The sequence below is a fragment of the Tigriopus californicus genome, chromosome 6 (genome assembly GCF_007210705.1).
Source record: "Tigriopus californicus strain San Diego chromosome 6, Tcal_SD_v2.1, whole genome shotgun sequence".
NCBI classification, from domain to species: domain Eukaryota; kingdom Metazoa; phylum Arthropoda; class Copepoda; order Harpacticoida; family Harpacticidae; genus Tigriopus; species Tigriopus californicus.
In genome coordinates this window covers 6,257,546-6,271,116 of record NC_081445.1, presented here as the reverse complement: position 1 = coordinate 6,271,116, position 13,571 = coordinate 6,257,546, and the positions used below count along the sequence as shown (strand labels likewise).

Below are 13,571 nucleotides of genomic sequence, written 5' to 3'. Positions count from 1 at the left end.
ATTACTATTAGTATACCCCAGAACACAGATACATACGTGCAGTGTACGTACGTAGTTGTACCACCACATACGAGATAAATCTCCCTCAGATCATGTCATTTTACTCTTCAAAAACGCAAGACAAAGGATAATTGCAGCTTGAAATCGCGTATCCTGGGATCGGTTCATTTACCATATGATAAAACGTCCGGAGCTTTTGAAAATCATGTTACGAACGGCGAAGGGTCTCCCCGGAAACCACTTGACTTTTCGTGCTCACTTTTTAATCCTGCCATTCAAAGACCCTGGGAAAGATCAAAAGGAATTGGTTGAAGGCTCACCACTCCCTGACTTCGCCACTAAAAGCCTAGTCTCTTTTAGACAGGAACAAAAGCCGTTTCGCCCTGGTTCTTGCGTATTGTATGAAAGATCATGGAGCTTCCACATTTACCATCAAGGGGACTCCGTTAACATCAAGCTACTTGGGTGCTGCACAGAACAGAAATCTGAATACTCGGGGAGCTTTAAAGGTTGCAAATTGCCTCATCTGTGTTGAGACCATTCGCAAGGAATGCCATAAAGCCGTGTGAATGAATCCTTGGAATCCAGACAAGAGTCATTAGATACTCTTCCAAAAGGTTGGCGGCGGGTGCAGGTGGCAGACATGGTATTAAAGCATTATCAAGCCGCTCAGATCCAGTCATGGTAAAGTAGTAAAGCTTGACAATTTTTCAAGCATTTCCCAATATCATCTTGCTTACGTTTGGTTTGGTAACGGGGGCTTTCAATTTTGAACCAGCCATGAGAAAGAGATGGGGGAGAGAGGAGAGCTAGCGAGTCAAATTCTTGAGTGACAGCCACGTCACCTAATGATCAACAAGTACCTGAACAATGTGCATTCCCCACTTTTTTAAAGGCTTATATGACGATTAAGGGAGTGACTCTAAGACCGCTAGGATAATCCAAGGCAACAGAGTGAACAACAGGTAGACTATGTATTGTGCGACTTTACTGAGCAATGGATATTTTAGGGGGATTTAAGCTCGACAACTCTTTTTACAGCTTTTTAAAGGCCAGGCAAATTGCTGCATCTACCTACGTGGGAGCATGAGGCTGGAGATCTTCGCCTCTCAAGCCAACTCTGGGAGTACATCGAATGAGGAGCATTCAAAAACGCCATGTGTCCAATGGTATAACAGCACTCGTACGTATGTGCGTACGTTCGTACGAACAGTACCTAGATCATGTAAGTGTATAGTGGCAAAAGTATACGGTCTAACCAAGCTAAATTGTCCAGAGCTCGGCAATAAATAGTTTCGTGACGTCTGATTCTCCTCCGTGATTGTCTCGTTGTACCCCACGTCGTACTGGTCGTACACTCGTACGTACTTATTCACTGGTCATGCCTGGACACATGTCCTTGTTTATGGCCACGTTTTTTTTTTGTGGGTCGTTCTCTGAGCTCAGAGCTCTGCATTTATAATGGCAAGAACAATGACGGGTACAACTAAGTCGTTATCACACTTCCTTGACAAGTTTGAAGCATCTCGCCGTGATGGGCAGGGTGGTGATCTGCTCAAACTTTGTCGACAGAGTGATGCAAGTAATTTTTTGGAAGATCAAGATTGTAATTCAAGAAGCTTGGACCAGGCAAGACTCGTGGGAACGTCAATGCCCTTCTTGCCAGTCATCATTTTTCTTCATTCTCCAAGACTGATGTAGCCACTGCCAAGCGCGGATGGCAGGCAATGGTGAGATGGATCGAGCTGCCGTATACGACTACTCAGAGTAGATAAACTGGGCTTCATTCAGACATTGCTTCTTCTCTTGGCCCGCCTTCATCTCCTGCCATTGTGTATTATGTATACACAACGAGGTTTGGATAAACAAAGAGAAAAAATCCGACTCATACCTCGATATCCATTCTCCAGCTCTCGTCCCGGTTGATTATTTATTCAATATCTCCAAATCAGATAGACTCCCTCGACTGACAGCGATCCCCAGGACTAATCAAGTAGCAAGCTTTGGAATTCTCTCACAATCTTCAGATCCTCATCGGGGACGCCGCATTCCAATTTCCAAATTCCACTCCGACTCCATTCAATATCATGCAGATGGGTCCCAAACGAATGAGTAAGAACAAAATGCTCCGACTACCCAAGCCGAAAATGATATCGTGGCTGTCATCTGTTCTCTTTACGGAGCCTGAAACAGTAGCGAGAAAATTCCAATGCAGACCAAGCCAAGCCATATGATGGGCAGGTGTGGGAATTCGACGTGTATGGGAATTTGCTACCATACACCAAAGAGGGGTGGTGGTAGTGGTGGTGGTGGTGAGAGAGAGAGAGATGGGGGTTGGCGATGCCCATTGCATATTTATTTGTGTTTTCCTGTCGAATTAAAGCCTTCTCCCTGTGGTCCAGNGGGGATGCTTTCTGATCCTTGAACTTGCCTCGGTGGTGTTGGTACTATTATGGCGTACTCACTCACATACACATTCCAACCATTCCGGATCAGGTCTGAGACAATCCCCATTGGCGGGAGTTGTTGGTGATTGTGGGAGCATGTCTGGTGGCGTCACTTTCCGAACGCAACGCCACGCACGTGCGCCCACCTGTCTTTTGTTCTCACAACCATATTTGCCGAGACCAGAATATTCTACCATTATTGGTGGATTGGAATTTTTCTAGGTAATCAACCTAGGTGTTTCGAGTGGCGTTGGGACGCTTCGATGGCATTATTCAAAGGTTCCTTCGTGTTGACAGTTCAGCGTTTTCTTTTCTGGGTTAAACTTTTTTGTTGACTACTAAAATGTAATCATAGCCGTAATAATACCGAGTAGTGGTCCAAATTTCACTTCAAATTCTTTGATAATGGGGATCTTCTGAGTGTAGGAATGAATGGTAACCGCTCGTTACTTTCAATCCAAAGGCATTCTCATCCTAAATTTTGATTATAGTACACTCTCATGAACTCAAATTCATTGTATCTACGTACGTATGTACACCCCGTGGACGGTGATGCTGGTTTTGGAGAGGATTCTCTTGCGTTTTAATGATATGGTTTCACGGCCCGAGCATGAACCCTTGTGGTGGGCCAGGAGAAGAACAACATCAACATCAAATACAACTGGACGATGCAATCATGAAACATTACTTCCATTCAAATCTTGGGAAGGCAAACGATGTCTGGGAAAGCCACGATGAGTTGGCAAAAATGTTGAAATAACATGCAACCTAAAGCCGAAAAAAAATCCGTCCGAGTTCTCCACTCGTTCGAGCGAGCCAGTCTTTTGCGAAGAATGTAAAGCCATCGCAATCCAACCAATATGGTAGTGGTAGCAATTGAATGACTGGGAAGAACCCATGTTGAAGTATTCTGTGAAGGGTCCAATTTTCTTTTTTGAATGTGGAGCAGGCACCGTGGTCATAATTCCATTCATTCATCTCCAGATGATCTCTTGAATCTACCTCAAACCAATCATTATCTGGAAGCCCAAGATAGGATTGGACTTCGTCTGCTGCTACCACCTCTACCTCCTCCACCACTCTAGGTATATCCATTCAATACCAGAGGGCCAGCCCCAAGAAGAAATCATCATCATCATCTTCTTCTTCTTCAGTCAAATCAGATCTGATTTATGGCATCATTTTCCCAATGAGGGCATCCGCCTCTTCGGTACAAGTTTGCCCTGGGGTCTCGACCCGCAGAATCGTTGGGTCGCTGCCTGATGAGAAGAGATGAAAATTGGGCCCAATTATCGTAATCACTCTGGTCACACTCAGGTTGGCTCACTCTGATCGTTCGTACGTACGTCAGTCTCTTCATCTCATGTCTTCTTGGTATTGAGTCCCTCATCCAAGTTGGGAGCTCAAACTTCAATTACCTGGGATGTCCAATGCTTCTATATCAATACCACGAAGAGCTGTTTTTTCAACCCCCGTGTCCCGAGATCGTAAAGGTATAATAAATATTTTGAATTTGGTTGCGCCGTCGGGCGTTGGTTGATCCTTCTTCCATCAAGAGATTATTTGGTCAATTGTTGCTTGAAAGAGACCTTTCTCACATAATGACCCTGAGCCATCATTTAGCCTTAAGAGGAGAGCTTAAACGGGGAAAGAAGGAAGGGAGCAAGCAACTCGTCGACGCACAGTACAGGAGACATCGTTCATCATGAAATTTCATCACAACTCATTAGACTCCAGCTATTCCATCATCACCAGTGAGCATGGGAGCAATAGCGCGCTAGAGCAAGCTTAGGATCATCATCATCATCGCCATCAACATCAGCAGCAGCATCAACAACAAAGAGTTACCAGCATTCACCAGGGCTTTGAATAGTGAAACTGTGGCATCTGATGGGGATCTCACAGATCTCGGAGAAAAGTCTCTCCCAACATTTGAGAGTGGGCTCATCTAATCCCCATAACTTCTCATCTCAGTCATGCAAAGACCTCAAGAGAGAGAAAGAGAAAGAGACATGGGACGAGAGGAGTCCAAGACCACAAAGAAGTCATTTCTGTCATCTTAAACCTTCTTCTCAATTACTATGATCTCAATGACCTTAAGCATCAGTCGCCCTTGTTGTTGTGGATGTTGTCGTCTTCGCCACCGCCGTCGTCGTCGTCATCGTTGTTGCAGTAGCCAGTATTGATGATGTCTTTGCCCTTTTCTTCTCCTTCTCCTTGGTTGTAATTCTTCTCAGTACACTTACTTTGGGTAGTGTGGGGCTGGTCTCCTCAATTTACCTTGAGGCCAGAGCCACCTTCCATCTTGTGTCTCGTCCTCAAGTCATGCCTCTCGTGCGGGGATGTCACAAACCAAACTCGTGTCTCTGTCTCCCTCCCACCTCTTTCTTCGCCCTCTTCTGCTCCTTCTTTTTCCAATGGTCGTCGTCGTCCTCGTCGTCCTCCTCCTCGACTGCTTCTACTTTGTTCCCAAGAGCGAGACGATTTCTAGTCCTACCCCCCCCAAAAAAAAAAAATTAAAACTGTAGTATGCCCGTGCGTACTTCTCAATTTCATTTACTCTCGAGGTATTACATTGATGGACCTCGGCCTAGTTGGTTGGCCCTCCAGCGTCTGCCCATTACCTGCAGGTGAGACCTAGGTCTCCTCTTCTGCTTGGTGTTCTTGCTTCTCTTCTTGCTTTTCCAGCAGTGGGCAAAGTGTCCAATTGGGAGCAATGGAATGAGGTCTCGGCCACTACTGTGTGATCTCACTTCATTTTCTGTTCCCACGATTCGTGTTCTAAGGGGATAGAGGATGGGTGAGTGAGCGCTGAGCAGATGTCAGACAGACTTTGCGACTGCCGGGCTCGCTTGGAGCGCCAGCCCACACCTGCACAGCGCGCCGGAGGTATAAAGCCCGCGCGCACGAGTTCGAACTAATCATTCTAAATCCCACATCTCCGAGGGAAACATATCCGGACGCTGCTTTAAATTTCATCAATCCCACTCAGTGAAAGCACACCATGTCCTTGCTATACAACAACCTTCACCATCACCATCACCACCAAAACCAATCCCAACCACAACATCTCCCCATGTCCTTGGACCAAGAGACTCCAATGTCTCGGACTCACCAGTACCGCAAGGTTATGAAACCTCTATTGGAACGGAAACGTCGTGCCCGGATCAATAAGTGCTTGGATGAGCTCAAGGATCTCATGGTATACGCCGTTCAAGCTGAAGGCGAATCCATAACCAAATTGGAGAAGGCCGATGTGCTGGAACTAACAGTACAACACCTAAATAAGCTCAAACGCCAACAACAACTTCAAGCTAACCCGGCTTTGGAAGGTGACCGTTACCGATCGGGTTTTACCGCCTGTGCTAACGAGGTTGGACGCTTTTTGGCCTCCGTTCCCGGGGTGAATATTCACTTGGGCACGTCCATCATGAGCCACTTGGGATCCGCCATGAGTGCCAACAATGCCAGCCCGGTGTCCCCGGTCAAGAGCTCGCCCCTCTCAATCCACACATGTGCCTCCTCGCCCATGGTAAAGCAAGAATTTGCCATGTCTCCATCTACAGATGGAGGCTACAATTCCGGCCGTGACTCCACGCCTTCTCCCAGTTCGATTGGAGCTCCCTCCCCCAGACCGGCAAGCACTGAGGCTGTTTGGAGACCATTTTAAGGATCGACCAATCCGTTACCCTCGTTCATTTGATCTCATGTTCTAAACCTTATCTGTGATACTCGTCTTTTTATGATATGCTGTTGAAGAAAAAACCAAACGTTGAAAAAACAAATTGATAATAAAGCAATCAAACCATCATATTTCCATATTCGTCGTTTTTATTTTCCTCCCTTGAATGCGTAGAGTAAGTCAATGCGGAGATTGCGTTGGAGTGAATTGGTCACCTTGGCGACGTCATGTGACTGTCTCGTAGCGCTGGATTATCATCACAAGACCTGGATCTACATTCTACGCAGTTCCGTCGAGTGCGGAGATTTGAAACGCTCTCTCATTGGTAGATGAACCTTCGCCAAGTGGGAGGGGCTTATTTGGATAGACTCGAGCTCTGTGAGTCTTTCACACCTGGGGAAACCCGAGCCAACGTCCAATGAAAAGAATATCAAGTCAAGTTAAAATGCATCATATACTGTATTTGAGATCATCGAGAAACGTCCATAATGACTGGCAGAAGAATGGAGAGAATGGCTCGGTTCTCCCCGAAATATCACTCGTATGCCTTAGAACGGTCGCCAAACCGGGTCGTTGGGATTGAGTCGGACGGGTTCAGGTTTCACGGGCATTTTACCCATGTCCTCAGATTTCCCAGACTCACTGAGAGGTGCTTTGGTGATGGATAAAGTGAAATGTCCGATAGTTGGATTCGAGGACGGCCGAGGGGGCGGGCTAGCCTTTGGAAACTCGGTCGAGGACGATGAAGAGACAGGGGCTGGAGAAGAAATCATCACGCCCAAAGGTGGGGACGAGAAGCCATTACGGTTCAAGTCGGACGAGGCCGAGGAAACGAGGGGAGGAGCAGTGGTACTCTTTGGTGATCCAGCTTGAGAGAGCCGATTGAGGAAAGGTTGTGCTAGGTTGCTTGTGAGGTGGGACAATAATCGCTGCGAGACCGTCACATCCACACCGGGTGCTTGAAGTAAGAAGGAAGCTGCCTCTTGTGCACAAGACGTATATCCGGCTTGAAAACGTTGAATTTCCTCAACGGGATTACGCTGTGTTTCGAGTAGGAGTCTTTGGCTCTGTTGTAGCTTATGCAGGTGCCTCACGGTGAGCTCTAGGATATCGGCCTTTTCCAATTTGGAAACATTCTCACCCTGAGCTTGGAGAGCCACCGTCATTATGTCCTTCAGCTCATCCAGACATTTATTAATACGAGCTCGACGCTTGCGTTCGAGCAAAGGTTTCATGATCTGGAAATAAAGAATATTTCATCATCTTTATCATCATCATAATCATGCGAGGATAAATATCACACCTCTCCGAGTTGATTTTGAGTGCGTGAGTGTGTGTGTGTTTGTATGTGTGCGTCTGAGCATCATTAACATTTCCAAAGTTCTTGGACCTTGTTCTTGGGACATCAAGACGATATTTCAACATCATCCAATATAAATTGACGTGTCAATTAGATTGCGTGCTTCTCCCCTCGCCTAACCATACCTGTCTTAGCAGCTTCTGGGGACCGTTTTCAGACTCGCCCTGATGAACTCTGACAGCCATTATCAAAAAACAAGAATTAGTCCGATCAGATAACCGAGCTAAATGTTGGAAATGCCCTGGCATCTCTTTCATTTTTTTCGAGTTGGATTCCATTTTCGCTGCTTCTCAAGCTCTTAATGATCATCAGCTAAGCTACGATACGTATGTGTATCCTGACACGATATTATACTTCTTATGCAGATGAAACGTTCCTCCTCACCTTCTTATATTGATTGGTTCTGGACATGGGCGTATCTCCACCCGATGAACTTGAGCTCCCGCTGCTTGATATTAACGAGCGGTGTTGGGGATTCACTAGCCTTTGATGTTGCTCGGGGGTCACCGGGGGCGTGTTCAAGACGCCAGCAGAATGAGCGAGGGAATGCGGCACATGAGGTACATGGGGAGGTCCCCCTCCCACCCCTCCACCACCCCCATTCATCATCACATTGGTGGCCATGGCTAATCTGTGTTGGTGATGTTGTTGGAGGAAATGGGTGTGCATACTGGCAAATGTGGGCGTCGAGGGTGTGATCATATTTGAAGACAATGGCACTGAGGTTCTCGGAGTCACTGATGAGGTCGATATTCTGGCGGGGTCCAAGCTCATGTTCCGAAGGGACCGTTCGGCACAACACTCATCTCTCGTATGGAACACTATCGTAAAGAGAGCCTTTCCATGGAGCAGGCACGTAATCGAATGTAGTAGAAGAAGAGGATTCTCTCCCGGGTCTGGAATCGTTCTCACGACCTGTATGGACAGTTCAGTACTTGTCAGTCGGAATCGGAACTTCCTCGTGAGAAGCGCTCTCTCTCTCTCTCTCCCTCTCGTTCTCTTTCTGCCCGTTCGAAACACTCGCCAGTCCCCAACCATGGATGGAGGGTAGGGAAGACCGCCAACGGGATAGAAGTGAATGTATTAGTGCGTGTGCGTGTGAGTGTGTTGCTTCTATCAGCATCTGCAGCCACGACCAAGCTACTTCCAATCCTATGTACTAGGCTACTACTGCACACGTACAACACTTGGCACTCTCGGTCCGAAGTAGTACAATACACACTAACTCACTCACTCACTCACTCGCATCCATACCACTTGGCAGAAGTCGTATGGGAGAAGACCTCGAAAAGAGAGCGAGTTTTGGCTACCGTGGGAACGTTCTCCGAAAAATCATCAACGGCATTCTCGAGACTTGAGTAGTGGCTGGTAGGCTGCTAGGCTTGTAGACTTGAAGGGAGTGTGAGTGTTGTGCCCAGGGCAAAAGATCAAAACCTTTTGCCTGCTGATCTTTCTTTCTCTTGTTCCGCCATCAAACCAACTAACTACCGATCCTGAAGAAGCCAGGGCCAACCCACGGTAGCTCCTGATGATGTACCTACGTACTAGGTACGTACATACATAGTACGTACATAAGCACGTAGGTGGAGGAGGCTCGATGATCATGCATCATATGCGGCGGTGATGTGGTCCTGATGCTGATCTCGTTCCAAGCTCCAAGCTCGAACCCGAGGGCAGGCAGGCACCAACGAATAATAACCGGCGAGTGGATGGCCACTTGCCCGGGCACAGGTGCCGCATGACTGACTGAGCGCTTGGCCCATTTGCAATTACATTGACTACTACCACAACCACGACTCGTCCTCAACTCGAAGTCCTACACTACCCCGTCTCCCATCAGGTCAGAGGTGCGTAGTAACGATTGCACGTATGTATGGGCGGGCAGCATGTAAGAAGTGCGATTGGTGACGTCGTCTCAGAGAAACGAGAAGTCCTGCAAGTGCAGCATCCTACTATGTTGTACGTGGGTGGCTTCGGGAACAGAAGTGGCGATGGTCGACTCGAGAGTCGAAAGTCGGGACCGCCTCTTTTTATGCCCTGTTTATGGCTAGAAAATGGTCTGCGACCCTGGAAAGTGTGAATGCAGAATGAACTGGGAAACATGATGTGGGCTTTTTCCCGTTGGATTTTTTTTTTACCGTAGGAAATGAGAGGATACAAATAGCGGCTTTGACCTGCCACCCTCAGTGGGAAAGCCATTCGAAACGAAGAACGAAGAACGAGAACGAGAAAAAGAGAAAGAGGAGGAGGAAGAAGGAGGAGAAGAAGAAGAAGAAGAACGCCAAGGAAAGGAGGAAGAAGACTCATTGTTCCACTCTGTTCAGGGTGGAGCCGTCCACTCCCAAAATGATGATTTAGCCATAAAACAACAAAAAGTTGACGAAGGACACGTTGTTCAAACTCTGGGAAACGGAGAAAATTCTTTTCTCGTGACTTTGGTTTTCAGATCACACTGGCCGAATGCATGTTCCAAGAATGTTGGGATGTACAAGGCATTATGTGCGAGTCCACAAGATCTGTTGTATTCCCGTACATAAGAGGCGAGGCAAGGATGGAAGGATGTGCATGCATCGTTGAAGGTAAAATGAAGGAGAAGGCGTTCGCCAATCGTGGTGGTGGTGGTGGTGGTGGTGATCCCAGTCACGATTCCGGCATTTCCATCACGGAACTCATCTAGGCTACTAAGTACGTAACACCTCTAACGATGTGGCATAAAAATTACACCACCACTTTCCCAGTAGAGGAATCGTGATAGATGCTTGGTATCAAAGGGGCCATTGATTCATCTTGATTCATCCATTTGTCTTCATGATCATATTCGTACTTACCTACCCATGTCATTCAAAACCAACCCTTTGGAAAATGAGATAGCCGACTAACTTATAAAGGCATTCATTTCGGATTCACAATCTAAATTCCAGGCGCAATTTTGCGATTCACTCACTGGCAAGGCATCTTGGCAGGAACTGCGACAATGAATGGCCGACCGAAGTCGGTTGGAACAAATAAAGAGCTCTATTTTCAGACTTCCGTAATGTAACAACGAACTTCAGTTGCCGGAAACGGTGACCAAGTAGTAATTTGCCTTTTCACTTGACCCTTGGTGATCCCTGAGGGTTGCCCAATTTTCACCCAAGATTCTGTCTCATTCGTCCCGAAAGAAATGCAATGCTACCTCTATGAAACGTTATTCTATTCTGAAAAGACTGCCAGACTAGTCGAAAATTGTGTTTGAAAGCTCAAAACCTCCCAGTGGTTGATCTCTTATGGGTTTAGCACTGTATCGCTCGAGTCTTCCCAAGAGGCACGATGAAATTTTGGCGCAAAATTGTTGAAGAAGATGACTGAAACGGGCGAAAAATCATTATTGGATGGATGAAGGAGGGTGGCCAAGAGGTGGCGGCGGCTGCTTGACTGACTGAGACCTTGCTCGTGGACGGCTTAGCAGTTTGACATTTGGAATCTGTAACGAATTTTCCCAGGAAATGAACTCCATCGATTGGGAGGAAGTGTTTGTTGTTGAAACAAAAACTCACTTGTTCCAGAAATTCCTCCCGGAACTCCATCGACCACAAGAGAGAAAACGGAAAAGAAAAGGACACAAGGCTTTCGGAACTATTGGCATTATCTCTAAGATATTCGAGCAAGTGACTGGTAGCTCCCAAGGGCAAATTTGTACATTGACTTGTTTCCGTATTTTAAGTCCCGTTCGATCCGTCGAAAATGGCTCGACATTCATTTCAGAGTCCATATCCAAAAAATATTAATGCCAATGACAAATTATGGTCACCCTCATGATGTTCGTAGTTTCTGTTTACTCTTCGTATTGTGGTTAACTCGTTTGGATAAGTAACCAATCTGCCTGTGACGCAAGCTTTCAAACCAGTACTGCCAAGTCTGATCCAAACTGGATTGTTACGGTCAAGGGAACGCACATTTACTGACCAAAAAAAATCCAGCTTGGATTAAACTTGGCACTTCTGGTTTGAAATTTTGAGGCACGGGCAAAGTGATCACATAAGTAATTACGTACATAATTTGATTGTTTGGTGATTAAATAAATCAAGAACTTCCAGTCAAATCTAAGGGCATAGTAGATGCATGGGACGCTTCAAAGGACATAAAAATAAACATAATCATGAATTATTGTTGCATTTCTGTTTCTAACCTTTTACATTCCTGTAGACATGGTGTAAACCAGATTGAGACCATACCTTTTCAAGGCGCTTTTCAAGAAGATCAAAATTTGTAGGAATAGGAAACTTTTGTACCGTCAGGTTTATGAATTCCAATTGAATTTAGAGTGGGGAAAACTTCGAACGCTTGACCAGGCTCCACAACAATGTCCCAAAAGTTGGCTCGACTTTATTCAAAACATCTTTGGCCTCAAGAAAGTGATGAGCAGGAGCTCTTTCCTGTTTGCGAATCCCTTTGACCTGGTTTTTGACCCATCTTCTTTCAAGAGAGCTAGTCCAAAAAATTGATCATTTTCAAAGCATTGTTTCAAAGCTACCTGTACCGCCAACAACATCAACCTGTTGATTGATTGCAACATCAATAAGCATTTGATCAAGTTAGGATGTCTGGAAACTGGAGGGGGTTCATCACTTTCGCAACATCCTGTACGAGAAGTGGAAGAATCTGTCTAAATGTCAGGATTGCACGGACATTGAACTGGAAACTTGAGCCTTTTGTCAAAAAAACCCCGAGGAATTTCATTGAAAGCATCTTGTATGTAAGTATGTGTGTGAGTGTGCGTATGGGTAAGCACAAGTGAAGCTCTCCGAATGAATAGAGTGGTTCTGTAGTCAGTGAGGTTATTTCTTTCACTTCCAACTTCGACGTGAGGGAAAGAGAAAGACAGATTTGTCACAGATTTAACGTGCCTGTCAATTAGAGCCTCAAAATGGAGACCCCAAACGAGGAGAACAAGTTGTAGGACGGGAGAATTCGACACCTTGGGTGGATGGAACCACGTTCTTCGTCAAACTTCCAATACCAAGAAATCCTCCAGATTGGCTGTTGAGATGAAAATGTGGAAACCTACCCTCCTCTTATATGCTTAGTGTCCCTGCGTACACCCAGGGGTAGGTGCCAACATCGCGCACCAATGCATCCTCAGCCATGAAATGGCCGGGGCCAAAGAATGAGGCTAATCCAGACCCTCTGGGTGGGTTTTCATGCCAGTCCATTCAGAGATTTGGGAATGTTTTCTTTGGTAACGGTCAAGTGTGATTTCGAACGGGAAACGAACGAGAAAGAAGCCTAATGCTTGTGGCACAAGTAGAGCTCAATTTGGAACCATCGTCCGTTCATTCAGTACGCCACTAGTTCCTGGCCGGCGGGTACTAGCACCCGAAATAGAAATAGCTTGAATTCTCCGAAAGACTCGGTTCCGATCAAAAATGTCTGGCCACCGATCGGGTGACACTTCCTGGCTTTGTCTCCAAGTTTGATGATAAAGATTCTCGGCGGATGCATTCCAAAGTTCAGATTTCAAGCCATATTTTCCCATGGCCCGATTAAGCGGCAAGCGGGCAAAGGGGCAGACACAGATCGGGCAGAGATCAGGCAGAGATGAAAAAAAATGGTCGCACCATCTGTTATGGGGAACAGCCAAATACTGTATGTATGTACGTAGGTTGGTGGCTTGACTCACAGCTGCACACCAGTGTGCTGTCCTCCTGGGCTGTTTAAGATAATGTGCACATTATGGGCTTCAGCTTCTGATCTTTGAGTTTTTATTCATTCCTCTAAGTCGAACCGCAGGTGGCTTCACATTAAAAAAGTGCACATAAACCTAGCCCCCGGTGGTTTGGAACATGACTAGGATTTATAATCAAGTTGCCGGACGGATTTGAGTTCAGCCAATTCCATCTGCCCCCGAAAACTTACCTGATTGGGCTCAATTCAATGATGGTTCAATGAGATCCAGACTTTTGGTCGGATTTTGGAAAATCTCGTAAATGCTCTTCTGTGGTGAATTTGACATGAGAATAAAATGTGAAAACAGTATGCAAAGATTTCCGATTATGCATAAGATTGTCTAAAGGATTTTCAGCGATAAGAATGCCTCAAAATT

The 13,571-nt window shown here is 46.1% G+C and overlaps 2 protein-coding genes across 2 annotated transcripts; one reads left to right on the top strand and one right to left on the bottom strand.

The window, feature by feature from the left end:
* Positions 1-5,351: 5,351 nt before the first annotated feature.
* Positions 5,352-6,260, top strand: LOC131882030 (enhancer of split mbeta protein-like). Its single transcript, XM_059229050.1, has one exon. It carries the CDS (start codon positions 5,452-5,454, stop codon positions 6,115-6,117), a length of 666 nt encoding a protein of 221 aa, XP_059085033.1. The 5' UTR covers positions 5,352-5,451; the 3' UTR covers positions 6,118-6,260.
* Positions 6,261-6,380: 120 nt separating this feature from the next.
* Positions 6,381-8,527, bottom strand: LOC131882029 (transcription factor HES-4-B-like). The gene is made up of 2 exons (XM_059229049.1): positions 7,874-8,527; positions 6,381-7,367 (listed from the first exon to the last, which is right to left on the bottom strand). The coding sequence occupies exons 1-2, from the start codon at positions 8,525-8,527 to the stop codon at positions 6,678-6,680; spliced, it is 1,344 nt and encodes a 447-aa protein (XP_059085032.1). The 3' UTR covers positions 6,381-6,677.
* Positions 8,528-13,571: the final 5,044 nt, after the last annotated feature.

Coding starts and splice junctions, on each gene's coding strand:
- LOC131882029 (XM_059229049.1), bottom strand. CDS start 8,527: ATGGTTGGGGACTGGCGAGTGTTTCGAACGGGCAGAAAGAGAACGAGA. Junction 7,368..7,873: donor GAACCAATCAATATAAGAAG/GTGAGGAGGAAC, acceptor CTTTATTTCCAG/ATCATGAAACCTTTGCTCGA.
- LOC131882030 (XM_059229050.1), top strand. CDS start 5,452: ATGTCCTTGCTATACAACAACCTTCACCATCACCATCACCACCAAAAC.